Source organism: Symphalangus syndactylus, chromosome 11 (assembly GCF_028878055.3).
Source record: "Symphalangus syndactylus isolate Jambi chromosome 11, NHGRI_mSymSyn1-v2.1_pri, whole genome shotgun sequence".
NCBI classification, from domain to species: domain Eukaryota; kingdom Metazoa; phylum Chordata; class Mammalia; order Primates; family Hylobatidae; genus Symphalangus; species Symphalangus syndactylus.
The window spans coordinates 107,575,781-107,599,658 of NC_072433.2; the positions used below are offsets into that span (position 1 = coordinate 107,575,781).

At 36.5% G+C, this 23,878-nt stretch overlaps 1 protein-coding gene across 1 annotated transcript in view; it reads left to right on the forward strand.

Moving 5' to 3' along the window:
• Nucleotides 1–406: 406 nt before the first annotated feature.
• The window catches only part of PRR16 (proline rich 16), a 226,502-nt gene continuing 203,030 nt past the window's right edge, over nucleotides 407–23,878 (forward strand). The window contains exon 1 of the mRNA XM_055298926.2: nucleotides 407–805. Within this exon, the coding sequence (XP_055154901.1) occupies nucleotides 647–805 (159 nt within the window). The 5' untranslated portion in view covers nucleotides 407–646. The remainder of the gene's footprint in view (nucleotides 806–23,878) is intronic.

Sequence of the window (23,878 nt, forward strand, 5' to 3'; positions counted from 1 at the left end):
CAGGTCACCAAGAGATTGATTAAAGGCCATGGACATCATTTGGGTTTGGATAAATCTGTGGGGCCACTTTACAGACTGTCTCCAACTCCTGATCCCACTGTGGTTCTTTCTGAATTGATCCAGGTCCCTGCTAGCAAGTGAAGCAGAAAGAATCCAGGCTAGTTGTGAGATGACATACAGCAAGCAGGCTGAGATGATGGAGGCATTTCAGAACCAAGAGGAGGGGGCGGGCAGGACATGGACTTGTCTCCCCCACCTTGATGCCAAGGTGGTCTGGGAGATACCTGGAAGGGCAACGTCGAGGTGACTGCAAGCATCAACCCGGGCGCGGCGGCCCGGCGCCCCTCTCCGCGGGCGGGGAGCGAGCGCGTGTGCGCGAGAGCGGCGGGCGGCGGCGGGAGGAGGCGCAGGCGCGCTGCTAGCCCGTCTGCAGCCCCGCGCCGAGCGCCGCGTCTCGGGAGTTGATGGCAGCACCACTGTGCGGCTGCCCGGCCGAGCGCGGAGCGCAGCCACACGCTGCTGCCCAGGGAGCGCCCAAGATGTGGGGGGACCGGGGCGGCAGCGGCCGTAGCAGCGCCAGGGACGGGGGCACGCAGCAGCCTCCGCTCGCCCGCCTGTCCTGACCTGCCTCGCTTGCCCCCAAAGAATGTCAGCCAAGTCCAAGGGGAACCCCTCCTCGTCCTGTCCAGCCGAGGGACCGCCGGCAGCCTCCAAAACCAAGGTGAAGGAACAGATCAAGATCATCGTGGAGGATCTGGAATTAGTCCTGGGCGACCTGAAGGACGTGGCCAAGGAACTTAAGGAGGTGAGAGGCGCGGGGGGTGGGGAGGGAGTTTGGCACCCTTCGACCCCTCCGGGGTCCCCCTTCCCATTTTCAGCAGGGACCGCCAGATTTCCAAACTCCTGGGAAACTACAGAAAAGGCGCCTGCAGACGGACTTTCTTTGCTCCAGGGACTCCTGAGAGGAGGAGTTGTTGCACTTTTTAATTTTTTTTTAATCAGGAAGAAATCAACTAGTGTTTTAATCGATGGACCTGGGCTGGTGGGCGGGATGAACGCACGCTTGTCTCTGAATCTGTGTGTGTGACGACGGGGGAGAGGGTTAGCTGGGGGTGTGTCGGCAGAGGAAGTCGTGAGCAGCCCGGCCGGAGCGTGCAAGATGCTCCTCTCCTGCCCTCTTGCTTCCCCAGAGTCCTTTGGCAAGTCCGCTGCCTATCTGGCAGCCTCCCCAAGTCGGGGCTGAAGAGGGGCCGGGTTTTGGGCCCTGGGCCAGATCAGGGAGGGCAGCCTGGGGGAAGCTTGGCTCAGACTCTCCTCCCTGTCTCCCGAGCCTCGCTGCAGGGAAGGCGACCCGGGCTGCTGGCAGCCTTGGGGCTAAGGAGGGGGTCTGGGACTTTCTCACTTTCTCAGTTTCTGAAGAAACCCCTGCTCTCCTCCGAACGTCGTTCGCAGTAACTCTGGGCCTTCCCGCCACCCTACCTCTCCTTCCTTCCTTCCACCCTGTCGCCACTTGGCATTGAACCCGAGGAGCAGGACGCGCAGGAGAGTGTGTGTGTGGCCGGGGTCTTGCCATTGGCGTCCTGGCTCTCTGCAACTGGGACTGCTTCAGTTTTTCCCCGCTTTTCCTATCCCACTTCTGTTCAGCCCTACACCCGCCCGCCCCTAGCCCCAGGTGATCCAGATGGAAGGAAGCAGAGAAGGTGTCAGGGCTGAGGCTGCGTAACTCAGGCGGCGGCTCCGGGCGGGGGCGGGGGCCGGGCTGGGAGGGGTGGGGTCTCCCGGGCCAGGCTGGCTGCCGGCGGCGTCGCGGAGCTGGTGGCAGAGTCCCAGTGCGCCGCTCACTACTGAATGGGGTCCTGGTGCGGTTCTCGGTGAGGGAGTCCGCAGCTCCGCTTGCGTGAGAGCTAAGACTGGAACTTCGAAGGTGGTGGTGGCTGCAGCGGGAAAAGAAGGGGTGGGGCGTAGTCTAGGTCCAAAATTGTAATCTTGTTTCTGAAGCCAAGGGGGCGGAGACTGAGGGTTGTTTGGATGACTGGCCTCTAGAGATTAACCTCCTGTATTTAATTTCCAAGCCAAATTTCAAGAGCTCACTCGTCTTCTTCCCTTCCTCCATTACCTCTATGAGCTGAACTCCGCATTTGTTACCTAATACAAGTCTGTTAAAATGGGCCATTCGTCACCAGGGTTAAGTTTGCCAATGGCAAATGTCGTTCCTGTAGGTTACTCCACAGACAGAACATAATTAGTACTGAGGTCCTGAGAGAGGCTGTTAGTATAGATAGATTCAGGGATAAAACTTGTTCGTGTTTTCAGGGTTTCTCTAGGATTATTGCTTCACAACTGGTTGACAGATGGTGGGGTTATTCATTGAAATTCAATTCTAAAAATGCTGTCCCGTTTTTTGTTATTCTTTTTTATGACATCTTTGGCAGGCTGTTTTCATCTGAAACATGGCGTTTCAAAAAATGAAATGGGGCATGTTCCTTTCGGCAGAATTTTGCTTAATAGTTGGTGAGGTTTCCATGGGGGATGTGGAAAACCTACAGCGGCACAGAAACGTATTTACTGTTTTCATGAGGCTGAGACTAAAAGGAAGGTAGTTAAACAGAATTCTGCATCTGTGAGCCATACTTCCTTATGTTTTAATGTCAGTCCCCTCACTTTTTTTGCACAGAATAAATGACAAGAAACTACACATGGTCCTGGTTTTGCTTTGCATCATTATTTATGGACATTTAGAGATTAAGTAGTGAAATCTTCAACCTCCCTGTGGTTATTGGTTAGAATCACAAAAATGTAAATCAGGAAATCTGTTGATACCACTTTCTGTGTCTTCATTACTGAAGATTTTTTAAGGTAAAAAAAAAAAAAAGGTTGTTTGTAAGAGGAATAAAAAGCAGAGATAATGTAAAACCCAGTAGATGAAACTATCTGACAGGTCTAGAGATACAATTTTGACTCAACATTTTGGAAGATTTGTTTGTCTTAAGGATCTGTTTGAGTAAAAATCTCACCATGAAACTGAAATTTATGACTGATAAATAATGTGATGTGATTGTTAATTACTTTTGTGTGGGTATCATCATCCTAGATTTGCACAAGAAAGTGTACCTACAGTGGCCAAATCCCAAAACATCGGCTATTCATATAATATGAATGAAAGTATTTTGAGAACAAAGTATTTATAGGGCATGTTTAACCTATGACATCTTGCAGTTGTCCAGCATGTATCTTTTTAGGATAATCCTGCATATGTGAGTGAACATGTCTTTGGTGTAGTTTTGGATAAAGAAATAACAAAACTTTGTGCATTACAAAGCTTGTTGGTTCCTGCACATGAATGTTGCTATTCATCATATTCAATATTCTGGCAGTTTAAAATTAGTACGTGTTAAATATAAACTGCTATATTTAGAATTCTAATTCCTTTATTGGCAATGCTATGCTTTTAGACCATAATATATTTTAATATAAATTATCGGCGAGCTCTTCTTAACTTGGAACAGAAATTAAAAATAAAAAAGTAGTTATGACTATATCACTATGTCAATCATCATATAGTATTTATTTTTTTCTTTCTGCTTTTAAAAAATATCTAGTTAAAATGCAATCTTCTTTAATTCTGTTCTTTGTTTTTGCATAATTTCTGCACCAACAATATTAAACTTTGGTTTGAGGTTACTCTGAAATTGCTTTTCTTCGTAGAAATTTTCTGGGCTTAAGTCATCTGAAAACTCAGGTAGTAGGATAGAATCAAACATAATAATAATTGCTTGAAACACTTTAATAAGCAGTGACAAAACTCTAGTCTGCTCAGCAAGAAGAGTTGTTATTTTGGGTATCTGTTTTATGATTATTTAGTTATAATTACTTAATCAGTTATATTTGGATTATATATTAGAAGCAGACGTTCAGGCTTTCTAGAAAGTCAAAGAGCAGCCTTATTCTACTCTCAGAATTTAGTAAAATCTCAAATAATTTGACTTTTCAGAAATAATATGGGTCCTTTGGTTTTCTATGCTATTAATATATTGGAAAAGCCTTAAATATAATCCAGTATACTTATTGAGCACCTACCATGTTCAAAGTATTATACCACCTTTTAAATTGCTACCAAGATGAATAAGGCATAGTTTCTGGTCTCAGTGAGCTCCAAAGGTTAGTTAGGGATATATTTATCCTGTCTTTCAACATCAGCAGTATACAAAGACATTGTGGCCTTTAGTGGCCACTCTCACTGCAGGCTTGGGGAAATCAAGAATTGAGAATAAGAATTAGTATATGTTGATTTATAAAATGATGCATGCTGCATACTTAGTAGTATGGCAAGTCTTTGATGAAGAAGTAAGCTTAAAAAGATGAAAATATATGAATTTTAAGAAATTTACAGTTGATTTAGATTGTCGTGATTAACATAAATGGATCAATACCATATACAGGAGATTACATATTCAAATGTTGTAACTAAATACTGAAGATTTCCATGAAAGCTAAGTCTTTTGGAGAAATGGAGAGTTAAAAAGGACGATTTTGAATTCTTCTTTTTCTTAATGTAAATAGGGTTTCAAGAGGTAGTCAGAGGTAAAAGGAAATAGGTTTGTACTACAAGAGTAATCCATGTTGCATTTTTCTACACACTGAAAAAAAATAAAAAGAAAATAGTGGCGAAACTCTAGAATTTTAGGGATAAAATTAACCATAACTGGTAGAGTAGATGTGAGTGATACTTTTTCACTAAGAAATGTAGAAACAAAGCAATTGCTTTTTAAAATAGTTCTCAAATAATCTAATGCCTTTGAGTAGCAATATGCGTGTTCTTTTATGAAGATCTCACTGGTAAACTATTTTGCATTAAATGCTGTTATTAATATGGGATCACATATCTTACTGGTCAGAGTGACACTGGAATCTCTAATAATCAGCCTTTTTATCTGGAAACAAAATTAATTGCAGCTTTAGCTGGATTCTCTTTTAGTTTAGACTTGTTATAACCTTGAGCTTTTCTTGTAGTGTTTATTTTTATGATTTCAAGTAACAAGGCTACTATATGAGTTGAAAAACATTTATGTAAATAATTTCTTGAGAGGCTTTCTGAGTAGACATGACTCTAACAGAGAAACAAATTAAAATAAAGTTGTTTTGTTGTTGCCTTAGAATCACTCAGTGACTGAATCTCCGTTGGTGAGAAGTATGTCAGCGTTGTTGCCATGGACTGGAAAGCACCCATAATTTGTCTTATAATAGCATAAAGTGAAACAAATTTAAGTTGAATTTTGAAAAATTTGAAACCCATAGGAAACAGTCTGATTTGAACTGATGAAAACCGAATTAACAATTATCTGAAAAATATTTTCACTTTTAAATGTTCCCTCTTTTAATGTCTTAACCACTTGATATTCTATAGTTTATTATTCTGGAAAGTCCTACTGAGTATTTTTTGTTAATGAGCCCATGCATAAGAAATTCATTACAAAAAAAAAAATTACAGAGAATAATCTCGGAACTATTTTCTTTTTGTTTGAGACAGTGTCTTGCCCTGTCACTTAGGTTGTAGTGCAGTGATAGAGATCTTGGCTCACTGTAGCCTCCATCTCTTAGACTGAAGGAGTCTTACCACCTCAGCCTTCTGAGTAGCTGGGACTAGAGGCATGCGCCACCATGCCTGGCTAATTGTTAATTTTTTTTTTTTAATTTTTTGGTGGAGATGGTATCTTGCCATATTCCCCAGGCTGGTCTTGAACACCTGTCTTCAAGTCATCCTCTTGCTTAGGCCTCCCAAAGTGCTGGAATTATAGGCATGAGCCATCATGTCTGGCTCGAAGTATTTTCCAAGTTCTAAAGGTGTATATAAATAGAATTTAGTAGTTCTTTTAATTGTAGCAATAGTCATACTTTTACTACTTTATACCACAGTCTACCTCCCCAAACTGTGGTATATTTACCAAATGCTAAAATGCTCTAAAATTTTTCTTTACTTAGGCATGATGGCCTAGCATGTTACCAAAAATAATTTTGAGAACACAGAGGTAGCCAATAATCATCCATCACTGTCTATTTCCAATGAATTAAAACATTCAACACTTAGAGAATTAGCTGATAAGAAATTCAAGCAGCCTTAAAGTAATAGATAGTGTGTTTCAGGCAATAGTGAAGTAATAGATAATAAAGCCAGTGTAATAGGTTTCATTATTACCTGGATTATGTTATTTTCATCCTTGCTTCTCTGAGGATCTCAGGTACTTAAATCTAAATGTAGGAAAAAAGATAGAAATGCAAGTTTGAGCAAAACATATTTTCCCAAACTATAGAACTTTTCTTCTGTAGAGATAGTTCAGGAAAAATTTCAGGGGCAATTTTTGAGAATTAGAGTAATAAAATTCCAGTAGGTCGCTGATTCAACTCTGATTGAAATATACATAACTGACATCAAGCTGAAAATACAAAGTTAACGAACAACAAAGGGCACTATTAAAAAAAATCAAATTTATTTTTTCTGATGTTAGGAGCAGTACATGAATATTATAGAAAGTTTGCAAAAATCTAAAGAAATATAAAGGAGAAAACAAAAATCATCTTTAGTACCACATAAAAATAGATATACTGAACATTTCGTTATATTTTCTTTTAGTCTTTTTGAATGCATATTTTAACATAGATGAAGTTATACAAAGTTATAAATTATAAGCAATGACATTTTCTTTCTTGAATAATATAGATCATAACTATTACACAGATTTGCTATAAGTTACTTCATACTTCCCTTAGTGTTGGATATGCTATTTATTTCCAGCTTTTCACGGTTATTAAAAATCACTAGAAAGAGCAGTTTTGGTAATATGAGTAGCTAACAGAGGTCTTACTCTCTGCTAGGTACTCTTCTCAGTGCATTTATTTATATTAAATTATCTAATTCTCAAAACGGATAGATGAGGAAGTTACTGATATTGCCCATTTTACAGGTAAGAAATCTGAGGTCCGAGATACTAAGTCATTTGCCCAACTCACTTGGCTTGTAAGTGTAGAAGTGAAGCTTCATTGCCAGATAGCTTGGTGTCAGAGAATAGCATTAACCACCAAGCTCTATTATGTTTCCTAATTTTTTTTTTTAACATTTTTTTAGAAGTCAAGGATCTAAAAGCTTTAAAATTCTCAATTCATGTTGCCGAAGTGTCTTCCAGGGAGTTTTCACAAATTTTTGCTTGCAGCAGCAGTATATGTGTGGACATTGTTTCTTAAATTGAGAGTGAAGCTAATAAACCATTTCATTATTTCATTAAGGCTTGCTGTGTAGTTTATTATCTTCATGGTAACAGTCATTGTTTTTGTAGGTTGCAGAAAACAGTACTGAGACAAAATTAATAGTGAGTAAATTAGACCTTGCAATTTAAAATTTGCAAATAAAGAGGTGCTGTGATTAATTACCTTTAACTTATTCAACAAAAATGTTGATAAGAATATTACATAGCTTTTTAATATTCTGGCTGAGAAAATAGAGGAACAACTAATATGGAAGCTTGTTGATACCTAGCGTTGTATATAATTGTTTCAAAGAATACAAATAATTTGGAAAATATTATTCTCTTTCGTTGCTATCAAATTACCTTAGAAGAGAGGCATTATCCTTAAGTTTTCTCAGATGTTTGAGGTTTGACAGTTCTCTTGCTTTCTGCTATGACTGATGAATTAGAGAATCTTGTTGAATTCTTTACTAGGAACAACATTATTGAACTGGCTAATGATGTCATATGTATATATTATAATTCGATTTCTTGTATTAACTTTAGTGCTATCGATTGTAAACCACCTCCTCTCTCCCACATATAAGGAGTATAAGAAATGGGCTTATTCTAAAATTGTTTTCTTTTCCAGTATATTGTGAATAGAAATGTTTTTATTGTATTAAAAGTTAGTTTATTAGGATAATTACTCTGAATTAAATTTCCTGTAGGAACTGGGAACCCAAAGTCAGCAGTAATTCATCTTTAAACAAGAACCAGAAAGTAGCATTAACTGAAATGAGAAAATAAAGACATGTCTAACATCCAAATCAAAGTAGACTCACAAGGTAGTCTGTCAACTCAGGACAAATGTTGTCTTGCTTATATGGGATAAGCTATTTATTTATTTAGAATGGAAAGACATGAGGATTCCAAAGGATTTAAACTCCCAGACCCCACTTTCAGGCAAGAAATATTAACATTGTTAGGACTGAATTTATATTCATCATCTTTGTTTTCTCTGTTTCTACTTTGCAAATGCTACTTCAGATTGGTGTTTGAGATAAATGTTTACTTGTAGAATAATTGAAGTTAGGCAAATTACATACTTAGGCTCAATGAGACACTTATCATGATGTTTGGGACACTATAAATAGATTTTCAACTACAGATAACATATGTCATCCTTGTCTGGAAAAAGCAAATTTGATGATTTCTGACAGATTCTTTCTCTAGTACCACACAAATGGTAACAGATATATTGGTGTGCATTTTCCCCTTTCATAATATCACTTTATCTCAAGATTTCAAACTGTATGTTTATATGAGAGAAAAATGCTGGGTTAAACAATATCAGTCAAATCAATTACCTTCTAGCATCAGTGGTTTTTAATATTCCCCCTCCCCCCATATCACAAACCCCTCTGAAAGAAGGAAAAAAGTTGGGATTATTTCTTCTGGAACAAAAGCTCACACAAACGTGGTTCTTGCACATGTTCAGAGAATCTTGGGTGGGTGGGAATGACTCAGGTAAAGAGACAAAACAAGTGGTTGATTGCCATTTTATTTTTTAGAAATTTTAGCTAATTGTTTGCGGTTTGGCTACATAATTTTCAGAATTAAAAGTCCTGGCTCTACAAAAAGAAAAAAAAGAAATTCTGATGGCTGTGGTTTGATGTTTTTTATGTCGGAGAAAAAAATGAGTGGCATATCAACAGTTTATTTCTTTTAGAATGTGATGTCAGTGTGAAAATAGGTGGCATATTTATATTTCACTACTTTGCAAAAGCTGGAGAATGCTTGTGTGTCTAAAGGTTAACTCTTTTATTTTGTTGTTTCTTATGATGTGTGCCATAGTATATCAGTAAATAGATGGACAAAAAGTTTTCAGAACTCATTGTAAATTAAGCATATTCTCTTCTTAAAACTGATTCCAGAACAGCATTTTTGTTTTATTATTTTCTTGTGTGACATTAACATGAATTATGAAAGACATATTGAATTCTTGATATGTGTAAGTCACTATGCTGAAGAAAGTGAAAGATGCAAATATGAATAAGCTTAGTGATCTGCCCTTGAAGTAACTATTTTCTGTTTACTTTTGATGACAGTGATAACACTGTAGGCTATTATGAATTGACATAATTTTGTAATTTTAAAGCCCAAATATCGGAGATATATTTATGTTTATTCAATTATATATAGAATAAAGTATAAATTTGATTGTCTCCTTATTGCATAGATCAATGTTTTTGATAAATATTTGGGGTTATCTTTTGTTTTAAAGAATAGGAGAATTTTTAGTCTGTGTTGCTCAGTAAGGTGGCATAGTATAGAAGGGTGAGAGCACAAACTCTGAAGCCAGTCTGCTGTTTTTCAAATTGCCCTGCTGTGCAATATTGAGCACATTATTTAATTTCTCTCTGTTTTCATTTTCTCCATAGTGTGGTGATAGTGACAATGTTACATGCCGTATGGGTTGGTTATGGAGATTAAATGAGTTCTTTGTAGACTATTTAGAATGGTTCCCATGCATTAAGCAAGCGTTGTATGTGTATCTGTCGTTACTGTTATTATTTGAATTTGTCTGAGCACCTTTATTCATTTATTCAACAAGTAGTGTTTAACATCTACTGTACACCAGGCACTGTTCTAGTTTCTAGGGATATAGTGGGGAACAAAACAGCAAAATTCCTCCATGGAGTTTACATAGTGGATGGGGAGGGTAGGGGGAAGATAGCTCAGTAAAATAAACACCAGTTTACATCAAATATTAGAAGGTGATTGATCCTATGAAGTAACAGAAGATTATAATGGGATAAATAGTGATGAGGAGGAAGTGCAATTTTAAATAGGGTTGTCCAGAATAAGCCTCACTGAGAAAGTGGCATGGTGGCATTGGGGGAAATGCTTGAAGGTGAAGGAGCAAGCAGTAAGGAAATCTAGAGGAGCATTTTCCCAAGTAGGGAATAGTAGCCCAAGGGCCTTCTAGTGGGCAAATTTCCCATGCATGTGCAGCAGAACAAGGGCCCAGGGTGGCAGGAGTGGAGGAGCAGGGTAAGAGTAGCAGTGATAAGGCCAGATAGATATGGGGGACATGTCTAAGGATTTTGATTCTTCCTTAGAGTAAAATGGGACTTTTAAGCAGACAGGTGACTAAATCTGCTATACTTCCATCTTTTTACCTTTAGTCGCTGGCTCAGGGTTTCTCAAACTCTGTACTATTGACATATTGAGTGGATAATTCTTTTTTTTTTTTTTTTTTTTTTGAGGCGGAGTCTTGCTCTGTCGTCCAGGCTGGAGTGCAGTGGTGCAATCTCGGCTCACTGCAAGCTCCGCCTCGCGGGTTCACACCATTCTCCTGCCTCAGCCTCTCCAAGTAGCTGGGACTACAGGCGCCCACCACCACGCCCGGCTAATGTTTTTGTATTTTTAGTAGAGACGAGGTTTCACCGTGATCTCGATTTCCTGACCTCGTGCTCCGCCCGCCTCGGCCTCCCAAAGTGCTGGGATTACAAGCGTGAGCCACCGCGCCCGGCCGAGTGGATAATTCTTTGTTGAGGGGATTGTCCTGTGCATTGTAGGATGGTTGGCAGCATCTACAGCTGATGCCAGTAGCAACCAAGAATGTTAATGTGACAATGGAAAATGTTTCTAGATGATGCCAAATGTCCTCTTTATACTTTGCAATAATAGAACTAGGAACCCAAAGGACTACTTTGAGAACTACTACTCTTGCTCTTCCATCTTATTCCATATTACTTAATATTGTTTTTGTTACCTACCTTTTTCCTTCTTTATGCTTATCCATCAAGCCTTGAGACTTCATGTCTCTTTTATGTCTTGTATTTGCTATCTTTTTTTAAAAAAAACCATTATCTGTATTTTTCTTTACATTTACCAAATTCTTTTTTCCTTAATTCAACCTACTTTAAAAATATGCCTTCCAATTTCCATCCACCACTTAGATTTTCTTTTCACAATGAAATAAAAGTTAAATTGATAATTTTTAAGGGATTTGGGTAAATATGTGTGTTTTAGGATTTGGGAGAAAAAAAGGAAGAACTCAGAAGGCATGAAGGGAGCAGTCGAGGCTGAGCTGCTTGTCTTCTTGCCAGTTAGTTTGTGAGTGAGATCAGAGGCAACCTTGACTAGTGGAAGGACTTTTGTCTCATCCATCAATTAGTCTTATGCTGCTTCTGCCGTTTTCATTTCTGTAGACAGAAGAGGATTTAGAATGGTTTCACTGCTGTCTAGTAGGGGACAAATTATAGATGATGATGATGATGACGATGATGACGATACAGATGACTGACAACTGTTGAATTCTCACTATGTACCAGGGACTATTGTGAGTTAACTCACTTAATCCTCATAGCCACCCTTTGAGGTACCTGTAATTATTCTATAGGTGAAGAAGCATAGACAGGTTAACTAAGAGCAAATGTTGGAGTTGAACTCCTGATATTTCCCCCTTTAAGCCGACGTCCATGACCTGCTTCCCAATTCCTGGCAGCCACACAGTTCCTCTGCTATTTTTCAGTCTTCTAACTCCAACATAATTTCTTTTTACTTTTTTTCATCCTCCACCTTCTTTAAATCATGTCTCTTTTTCCTATCTTATTTTTCTCCTTTCTCCTCTACTTTCTGTCTTACTTTTTTCTTATGTTTTTCTGCCTTTTGCTTCCTTATCCTCTTCTTTGAAATCCGTATCTTATTTACTCATTAAAAATTTTTTTGACACTTTGAGAGGCAGAGGCAGGAGGATTGCTTGAGGCCAGGAGTTCAAGACCAGCTTGGGCAACAGAGCAAGACCCTGTTTCTATAGGAAATGAAAAATAAGCTGGGTGTTGTGGTATGTGCATATAGTCCCAGCTACTCTGGAGCCTGAGCTGGGAGGATTGCTTGAGTCCAGGAGTTCAAGGTTCCAGTGAACTGTGACCATGCTACTGCATTCAAGCCTGGGTGACAGAGAAAGACTCTGCCTCAAAAAATTAAAAATAAAAATAAACCCAGAAAAATATTTATTTTATTGCCTACTGTATGCAGGGTACTGGACTAGTCCATATAGATAAAATAGCAAAACATAAGTAGCCCCTGCCATCTTGGAACTTATATTTTAGTAGAGAGACATTGTTCAAATAATAATATAAATAATATTTATGGAAGAGTATTAAGGGTTATAAAAGAAAAGTACATGATGCAGCAAGAGCATAAAATCATTGATAAGTCTTGTTGATTCTTGCTGAGAAGAGGATTTTGATTAGCTGCTTTCTTTCCCACTGCCACCTCTCTAATCCCTGTGCTGTTAATTTCATGGATGGTGTTTTAATAGCCCTAGAGCTAATTTATCTGCCTTTTGTTCTCCTGTGCCAGTTCATTCTCTAAACACTGCCAGATTAATCTAATGTACTGCTTTCTTTGGGCCAGTCCCCTGCTTAAAAGATCCACACTATCTCCTATTACTTAAAATGTCAAATGACCAAACCCAGCCTTCCAGCCTGACATCCAGTGGTCCCGTCTTTCTGATTTGGCCTTATCTCTGTCTTTCCTTTAGTGAGTAACACAGAGACCATCCCAGACAATTTTGACATTATCACAATATTTTCCCAACTTGGTATCTGTGCTCCTTATGTTTATAATCGTTACCCCACTATCTTGGATTTGCTTATGTCACTTCACAGTTATTCCCTGTTTGTGCATTATTTTAAGATCTAGTAATCTTTCTCTGTTGATTACTAACTATATAACCTTCAAGAAAACATTTTGAAAGTCTCGCTGTTATTATCTGATCAGGAAGTTGAACTTGAAAATTCAATTCCATGTAATACTTATTAGAGACCAAAAGCCAATCATTCTACTTGTGTGTGAGAGCCTGTTATTTCCCATTTACTCAAGAACATCATGAACAATCTTCCCCTACCTCTCATATATCATCATTATTTTCTCTCTCCCCTAAATGATTCCTGTCAGCATACAAATGAAATAAGTATTAAAACCCTTTCTTAAGCCCTCTTCCCCTAAAAATTACTATCTGATTTCTCAGTTCTTCTTTATAAAAAAAAATAAAAAATAAAAAAAAACTTGAAAGAGTTCTCTGTATTTGCTGTCACCTATTTTTCCCTGTTCTTTCCTAAATCCAGTCAGATCTGTACTCTCACTACCATACCAAAACTGCCTCTATCAAGGTTGTCAGTGACTCCGTGTTATTTATCCAATAGTCAACCCTCAGGCCTAATCTAGCAGCAGTTGACAGTCTCTTTAATAATCTTTCTTCACTTAGCTTGAAGAATTACCATTTCACTTCACTGATTTTTCTTTTTGTTACCTTCACTTATTCCTCCTCTAGGATGTCTAAACTGAAATTTTTATTCTTTAAAAAAAGGTACTCTTCTTGGTGTTTTATTCAGCTTTGTGGATAAATTCCATTTATATGTCCATGACTCCCAAGTGTGTATCTCCAGCCCAAACGTTTTTTCTGAACTTGTATAGACAACAGTCTACTCCCTATCTCTACTTGGCTAAGAGACATCTTAATTTTACCATCTAGCAAACTGAACCAGATCTCCTCCCTCCCGCAAAACCTACTCCTATGCAGTTCTTCCCCTCCCTTGTCAGTTAATGGCGTCTCCATCCTTTTAGACCTGGGAGTCTTTATTAATTCCTCTTTCTCTCATGCGTTATGTTCAATTCACTAGAAAGCGTAGTTAGCCCCATCTTCAAAATGTTTCCAAAATCTGACCGATTTTTATCTCTTTCACTGTTACCATCCTGGTCCAAGCCACACATTGTTTCTCACTTTGATTGCACAATAGCCTCCTGACTGTTCTCCTCCTTTGCTCACTTAAACCTTTCTCAGCATTACCAGTAAGTGTAAAGTTAGACCACATTACTCTTTTCAGATCCCTGTAGCAGTTTCTCATTTTACTCAGTGTCAGAGCACTTACCGTAGCTATGAGGCCTTTCACAATTATCCTCCTTTCCTTGTTACGGTTCTAATGTCCTCCCCTGTTTACTACTTTCTCTGTGGCTCTCCTTATTTCAGGCTCAGTCGCAGTAGTCGGCTGTTACAGGAGCAAAGGCGCTATGTACATTTTCACGCCTAAATCCCCACCTGAGCGAAAGCTTACCTCACTCAAACTTTGCTCCAGTGGCACCACACCACAGCCTGTTCAGGCACCTCCACATGTTGTTGAATGCTGCAGCATTTCCTTTTCTTCTTTCCTTTTTTCTTAATAATTATCAGTTATTCGTATACTGAACAATTTATTTCTCATATTATTGTTTCCTGCCTCCAGCTTCTGAAGGTCAGTGACCTATTTTTGTTCTCTTTTTGTCGTTCAAGTTTCTAGGGCAGTGGCTTGGCATGTAGTAGATGCTCATTAAATGAATTAATACATTACTGGATCTCTTTCAGCTCTAAACTCGTCCTTCCAAAGTTCTCAAGGATCAAAGCTATTACCTTTTAGTTTCTACTGCAATCCAGTATTTGCAGAGAAGGAACAAGAAATAGATACTTATTAAATATTTCATATGAATTATTTATCTTCTTGCCTAATATATATGGTGGTGGTTTTTGGATTGGCTGGAGGGAGCTCTTGTTTCTCCTACTTTGATTCCATAATCTACTAGTTTCATTAAACTCATCCCATTCCCATTCAACTCAACCCATGTTCTTATTTTTTGGAATAGACAAAGGATCTCTCAACAATAGCTAGTACCTTGAATGTTTGTTGTATGTCACAGTTCTGAGTTTTTAAAAAATATTAACGCATGAAGTCCTTACCCCTCTCACTTCCCAACCAGTGGCTCCCATGTTGTCCCTCCTATGTAGAAATTTTGGAGACATTTTGTCTATGTAAACCCTAAATGTGGCCTGTAATCTCAGGATTTCATCTTTAGGCAAAAGTCTGACTCTGATTTAGGAGTGCCCATTTTTCCTTTTTCCTAGGAATGTAATTTTAAACTCTTTGAAGCACTTAGAATTATATATTCTAAATCAGATGTAATTCTACTTTCTTCTAATAGAATATATAAACTAAAATGGGGAGAAAGCGTGTCTACTTTTTACAACTCTGTTTTTCTGCTTCTGGAATATCATGCATTTTTCTTGCCTTTAGCCATTACAAATTTTAAATTAACTGGAAAATGACATTTAAAAATGGATATTGGATATAGTTTAAATAAGTTTTAAGCATTCTACTTATGTGCTTTGGAAACAAGCGAGCAAATTGGTAAGACTTAATGCAATTTAAAACACCGAGAAATTAGGTAATACCACTTTGGTTTCTTTTTCTTCTCTTTTATGTACTCCTCTAGTGTTCAAAAATATGGGTGCTTATAATCAGCCTATTCAGATACTAAAGTACTACAGTCGTTAAGTTAGAGATGGGGCTTTCCTAACCTAATATTGTTTGGAGATTATACTATCAAGTTACTGAACTTTCAGTATATTGTATAAGAACACATGCTCTCTTTCATTGCTTGTGGGTATTGAGTCATGCGAGGCCTTTTCATATGCGTTTTCAATCTGTCCACTTTAATCAGGGAGACTATTGGACCTCTGTCTTTAAAGACCATGCTATGTTGTAAACTCTCCCTCAGTTTTTATAACTGAAGTCCAGGTTTTAGTTGTGCAGTTTGAATATGAACATAAACCTTCCAGCATGCTATATTTACGCAAAGTAAGAAATACTATATACCAGAATAACCACTACTGGATTATTTTGAACATAGAAATTAAATAAGCTAATGAGATCATTTTGCTTTAATATATTAAAATATTATTTAAATATATTGATTTCAAACTGCTTTAACAAATCACCGAGAAATCCCTAGGAATAACAAATGAGTCAAAGACAAAATATATACTATTGTCATTTAACATAGAATATTAATAGTTGCTAGCACTTGTAAAGAAGAAGATAACTTTACATTGTAAAAGTAACTTATTGCTGTTTACTGATTTTTTAAAATCAGGGACTAGTGTTTGAATTAAGTTATTCTAAATTGACATCTAATAGTATTCAAATTTGTTTGATGCCCCATAGTTTATAAGTAACTTTGATACCTACTAGTTCAGTTAGTCATCATTAGATGAAGTAAAAAAAATAGAATAAATTACTTTCAATAACTTTCTGAGACATTGTTTCATAAGCTGTATTCACTTGTGGAAGTACTTTATGCTATAATGATTAATTCATTTTAAAATAAAATTCAAAACTAGATATACATCCTGTAACATTTTTTAGGGAGATTTATATTCGATACTGAAACCTTATTCATAACAGGCTGCATTGTATGCCCTTGGGAAAACTAGCATGTGTTAAAATACAGAATAATATGGCACAGCAGTGCGCGCCTGTAATCCCAGCTACTCAGGAGGCTGAGACAGGAGAATCGCTTGAACCTGGGAGGCAGAGGTTCCAGTGAGCCCAGTGTTTGTGATTGTTTCATTAATCATAGAGTATGCACCAAAATGTTCAAGAGTTTAACATCTGCTTCCTGAAGTTACTAATACTCATAATGTCCAATGAATTCCAATACTCACCAATAACCTCTTAGTTCTGTAGCTCAGGTAACCTAAGATTTACTTTGCGTGAGTACTGTGTTAGCCAATAATATTTATACGATTTTATTTTTTGCAGGGAGGGGGATAGTTACCAAGAAACCATCCAAGACAATTTTTGCTCATAATGTTTTTCTTTTTGTGATCCCACAGAAAAAGTGAAGTCGTACTTAGTATACTGACAATGTAGTATTATCTAATGGAGTTAACTCCTGTAGTATACAGATTAGCTGTTGCTTAGATTTGAAATATTTCTAACCATATTATGTTATTTTTGGCTTCTGATAATGTGTCTGCAAACTGATGAAGAAAGTTAATGAAAAGACACTAGCACCTGAACAGAGATGCAGAGAGCAAGGAAAAACAGGGAATGAAGAATATATTTAAGTCTTGTTTTGTATAAACAAGATACTATTGTTAAAATATTTAGTGAACCTGCAGATAGACCATTATTTACTAAGGTGAAACAAGATGATGATTGTCTTAAATTGTGAGGAAAGTAAACCAGTTAAGTATTTTTTTATTAAGAAACTTTGATTTCCTATGCAATTATAATATTAAATATTCTTTTTTCACTCTGTGCTAACAGTAGATAGATGAGGTCTGATTCACTTCCTGTCTTCAGAAGTCTTCCTTTAAACCACACTAATCAAATTAGCATTGACTTGAAGTATTTTTCAATATAAAGTACTTGGCAGGCAATACTTTGGCCCATCTAATTCCCTTTGATATTTGTGAATTTTCAAATTAAACACAGCTACTTTACCAACGTTTTAAAATATATCTTATTTTGTTTTTTTCGGAGATGAAGTCCCACTCTGTCGCCCAGGCTAGAGTGCAATGGCACAATCTGGGCTCACTGCAACCTCTGCCTCCCAGTTTCAAGCTATTCTCCTGCCTCAGCCCGCCTCAGTGCGCTACTATACCTGGCTAAGTTCTGTATTTTTAGAAGGGACGGGGTTTCACTGTGTTTCCCAGGCTGGTCTTGAACTCTTGAGCTCAGGTGATCCGCCTGCCTTAGCTTCCCAAAGTGCTGGGTTTACAGGCGTGAGCCACTACGCCTGGCCCGTTTTAAAATATATCATTGCCAATGTTGTTTCCATGATTAGTATAGGAAAGGAATTTAGCATACATGTATTGTATGCATTATAAAATTGTGGAAGTCTTTGGAAGAGCTTCTGTTTTTTGAAAAATAATACTAGATTATTTTAATAACCTTCCTTTTAATTGTAGAAAGCAGATTACATTAATCAATACAGTGGAATATGTTAGATTAACATGGCTAGAAATATAATTTAAAAATAAGATGTTTCTGCACATTTAAGAGAAGCTTTATAACACAAGTGGTGCTTCATGTACTGTGTCATAAAAACAGAATTTGGTTAGTGATAAAATTTTAAATTGTAGCATTTTTATGAAATTTGTTTCTATTTGCCTAGAATAATTTTCTGTTTCAAAACAAATTTTGAAATTGTTTAATGGTTATATTCAAATAGATCTCCATTACACGAGAGAACCAAGAAGTATCTAATTTGATTTGGTCACAATCTGTCACTCTAACAGAAAATTGACTAATGGTTCTTTTTTATTGTTGTTATGAGTGCCATAATTTTAATGTGTCTTTAAATGAAATTTAGCATGGGAGCAGAAATTACTCCCATGCTAAATTGTTATCCAATTTAGTATGTTATCTAATACAAAGAATGAAAAATTTGTCAGCTTTTTAAAAAATGAGCTTATTGCCCACTGGACATTTTCTTTCTTTTTTAAAAAAATAATTTCAGTTTTTATTTTAGATTCAGGGGGTACTTGTGCAGGTTTTTAACATGGGTATATTGTGTGATGCTAAGGTTTGGAGTACAGTTGATCCCTTCACTCAGGTAGTGAGCATAGTACCCAACAGTTTTTCAACACTTTTCCCCATTCTTCTCTCCCTGCATTAGTCCCCAGTGTTTATCACTGCTGTCTTTATGTCTTTGAGTGCCCAGTGTTTAGCTCCTGCTTGTAAGTCAGAACATATAGTATTTGATTTTCTATTCCTGTGTTAATTTGCTAAAGATTATGGCCTCCAGCTGCATCCATGTCGCTGCAAAGAACATTATTTCATTCTTTGTTATGACTGCATAGTATTCCATGGTGTATATGTACCATATTTTCTTTATCCAGTCCACCATTGATGGGCACCTAGATTGATTCCATGTCTTTGCTATTATGAATAGTGATGCGATGAACATATGAGTATGTGTGTTTTTTTGGTAGAATGATTTATTTTCTTTTGGATATATACCTGGCAATGGGATTGCTGTGTTTAATGGTATTTTTATTTTAAGTTCTTTGAGAAATGTCTAACTGCTTTCCACAGTGAGTGAACTAATTTATAGCTCCATGAGAGTAAGAAGGTTGTATGCCTTTTATGTTATTTTACCCTGTTAGCTTACCACAGTGCCGATCATGTAGCAACATAGCAAAGTATATTTAATGAAGATCTACAAAACATAACATTTTAAATTTTTTCTTGGCAAGTATATTTAGATGACATAGGTTGAATAAGGAATTTTCAGAGTCCGAACAACTGTAATTTTAGCTTTATGTTAGCTCCCTTTGTGTCACTTTCATTATTTTAGAATTCAACTATATTATTGGTTATGGTAGGTTAGGTAGGTTAGGAAATGCTGCAGTAATAAATCAACCCTGAAATTTCAGTGATTTAAATCAACAAACGTTCATTTGTCTAACACAGTATATTCTCCAGTGCAAGTTGGCGAGGAGATCTACTCCAAATAGTCACTCAGGAATCCAGCCTCTTGTGATACTCTATTTCAACATATGGTTTCCAGGGAAAAAAGAATGCAAGAATTCATACCCACACCTGTATGTTTTAGTTTGTAAATGACACAGATTACCTGTGCATAGAGAACTGTATCCCCAAGTGAAATGCAAGAGAAATAAAGGCTTCTTATAAATCTATGATGAAAAAAATCAGTTTGGACTTGATGAACCCTGTATTGTCTTGGCCACAACTTTACTATTTTTGGATTCTTCCTTTTCAAAATAAGGTTTACGGAATATTTATTTTATCAGATAGGTTTAACATACATACATACATACACACACACACACAGCTTCTCAGAGAAGATTTGCTAAACTCAATACATTTGACATTATTTCTCAAATTTATTGGGCTAAAGATTCTGATTTTCGGAGACCATATGTCAGAGCTAGTATTCTATGAAGCAGTTTTAGGAAACACGGTTCTTGATCATGTCGACTGAATAAATGTCAGAATGTGTCATAAATAGAAGAAACTAATTTTTAATGGAGTCTTTAGCCTATAGTAAATTCACAAATATATTCTCTTTTATTGTGCTTGTCAGTAAAATTTTAAATTAAAAAATAAACTATTGCTTAGTTTATCATGAATATAAATTTCTGAATATCTCAGATAGCAAATCTGGCCAAGAACCTGGAATTAAGTGGGAGAAGTAATGCCTACAGTGGATGTAAGTGATTCTTAACAAATTTGCATGAAGATCATGCACTCAAACAAACTTACTTTATTTCAGTCAGTTCCAACTTGGCCTTAATTGGCACAGAACATTAACAATCTTAATTTTCAGTCTATAGTAGGTTGTAGATACCAAATTAGAAGGGGTTCCAAGTTTTCTTTCCTTCTAAAAATTTGCATACTGTCAGAGGTATGAAACAGCATACAACTCAACAAAGGAAAAACCCAGGATGACATTTTTAAAAAAGCCAGTGTATAACTAACAGTATTGTTTAATAGAAGAAAATATTCCTATTTCTTAACTACTCAAGTTATCTGAACAAAGTTTAGTTACCATTAGCATATTCACTTTTAAAATGTGAGGCAAATGTATAAAACATTCGAAATGATTACCGATTCTAGTACTGAAAGTTAAAAAAGAAAATAAATATATGTCTTATATATAATATATAATATATAATTTACCTGATATATAAAATATATATACATTGTATTATGTATAAACTATATAATATATGAATATTATATATAATATATATTAGAATATATACCAATTCTTATATATAATATATACCTTATATGTTAGCTATATTTTATATCTGATACATGTTTATATAATTATATATGATATATAATATATTATATATTGTATATATAAATGTATGTACAATATATCATATATAATTATATATTGTATATATGAAATATATTCATTTATATATAATATATAATATATTATATATATACACTTATCTATAATATATATACACATTTATATATATATATTTTATTCCTAAAAACTGGAACCTTCAGAAACATGGGATTTTCAGAGTATATCATTTTTTCCATCGATGTTAAATTGCAACACAATGTCATAATGCTGTCTTGAATTTGTAAAATAAAATATGTCATATAGATTTTTTTCTTATTTTCTTTACTAGTAAGATGATGGAATAATTAGGAAGTTGGTGTCTATTCTTTTAAGGAGCTATTTTAAATAGTATACATACATATATTTCAATGTAATTTAATTTCTTATATCATTTAAATATAATTCTGTGATTTAAAACATTGTATTTATTTTTGTCGATAAAAATACATATGATTCCATGGGAGAAGGAATAGATAACTTTTTTCTTTCTTGAGCTTCTGGAAAATAATCTTTACTCTCATTTAAGTAGTATAGCTGATTGTCTGATTTTAGTATAATTATTTCACATATACAACTTTTGTTAGCATTTTAAATGAGCAGTTAAGCACTCCTAATTTACAATTATAATGAAATATTAATTAACTTGCTAAACATTTATATTTTATGTCTTAGTCCATTTAGAAGAGTGGATTTAAAAGTATTTCCCTATATTTTATATAATAATTGAGCTTTTTAAAATAATTGTGACATGCTTTTCTTTAAAATGTTTTGCATGATTCCAGAAAAATTATTAGGATAAATATTGATCATCTTGTTTCTGACATTTTATTAATGAAATATTATAAAAAGACCATATATGTAATTAGGTATACTTTTCAGCACATTTCTTAGACACATTTTGGTTAATGGCAAATGCCAACATTAAGCAGACATTGACATGATTATCTACATGTTTACAACATCTGCTGTTTGTTCTTGCAATGGATTTGTTAAAGTTCTCTTAAATGGAAGCAATGATGTATTGTGCACAGAATAGAGTAAAACACAGTGAACTGTTCATAATGAGTTATTAGTGGGACTTGCAGATGTTGGTGTAAATTATGCCTAGATTTAGTTTTTTTTATTTTTTTTATTATTATACTTTAAGTTTTAGGGTACCTGTGCACAACGTGCAGGTTTCTTACATATATATACATGTGCCATGTTGGTGTGCTGCACCGATCAACCTGTCATCTAACATTAGGTTTATCTCCCAATGCTATCCCTCCCGCCTCCCCCCACCCCACAACAGGCCCCAGTGTGTGATGTTCCCCTTCCTCTGTCCTTGTGTTCTCATTGTTCAATTCTCACCTATGAGTGAGAACATGTGGTGTTTGGTTTTTTGTCCTTGCGATAGTTTGCTGAGAATGATGGTTTCCAGCTTCATCCATGTCCCTACAAAGGACATGAACTCGTCATTTCTTATGGCTGCATAGTATTCCATGGTGTATATGTGCCACGTTTTCTTAATCCAGTCTATCATTGTTGGACATTTGGGTTGGTACCAAGTCTTTACTATTGTGAATAATGCCGCAAAAAACATATGTGTGCATGTGTCTTTATAGCAGCATGATTTATAATCCTTTGGGTATATACCCAGTAATGGAATTGCTGGGTCAAATGGTATTTCTAGTTCTAGATCCCTGAGGAATCGCCACACTGACTTCCACAATGGTTGAAATGTGGAAAATGGTGAAAGTCCCACCAACAGTGTAAAAGTGTTCCTGTTTCTCCACATCCTCTCCAGCACCTGTTGTTTCCTGACTTTTTAATGATCGCCATTCTAACTGGTGTGAGATGGTATCTCATTGTGGTTTTGATTTGCATTTCTCTGATGGCCAGTGATGATGAGCATATTTTCATGTGTCTTTTGACTGAATAAATGTCTTCTTTTGAGAAGTGTCTGTTCCTATCCTTCGCCCACTTGTTGATGGGGTTGTTTGTTTTTTTCTTGTAAATTTGTTTGAGTTCATTGTAGATTCTGGATATTAGCCCTTTGTCAGATGAGTAGATTGCAAAAATTTTCTCCCATTCTGTAGGTTGCCTTTTCACTCTGATGGTGGTTTCTTTTGCTGTGCAGAAGCTCTTTAGTTTAATTAGATCCCGTCTGTCAATTTTGGCTTTTGTTGCCATTGCTTTTGGTGTTTTAGACATGAAGTCCTTGCCCATGCCTATGTCCTGAATGATGTTGCCTAGGTTTTCTTCTAGGGTTTTTATGGTTTTAGGTCTAAAATTTAAGTCTTTAATCCATCTTGAATTAATTTTTGTATAAGGTGTAAGGAAGGGATCCAGTTTCAGCTTTCTACATATGGCTAGCCAGTTTTCCCAGCACCATTTATTAAATAGGGAATCCTTTCCCCATTTCTTGTTTTTGTCAGGTTTGTCAAAGATCAGATAGTTGTAGATATGTGGCATTATTTCTGAGGGCTCTGTTCTGTTCCATTGGTCTATGTCTCTGTTTTGGTACCAGTATCATCCTGTTTTGGTTACTGTAGCCTTGTAGTATAGTTTGAAGTCAGGTAGTATGATGCCTCTAGCTTTGTTCTTTTGGCTTAGGATTGACTTGGCAATGTGGGCTCTTTTTTGGTTCCATATGAACTTTAAAGTAGTTTTTTCCAATTCTGTGAAAAAAGTCATTGGTAGCTTGATGGGGATGGCATTGAATCTATAAATTACCTTGGGCAGTATGGCCATTTTCATGATATTGATTCTTCCAACCCATGAGCATGGAATGTTCTTCCATTTGTTTGTATCCTCTTTTATTTCATTGAGCAGTGGTTTGTAGTTCTCCTTGAAGAGGTCCTTCACATCCCTTGTAAGTTGGATTCCTAGATATTTTATTCTCTTTGAAGCAACTGCGAATGGGAGTTCCCTCATGATTTGGCTCTCTGTTTGTC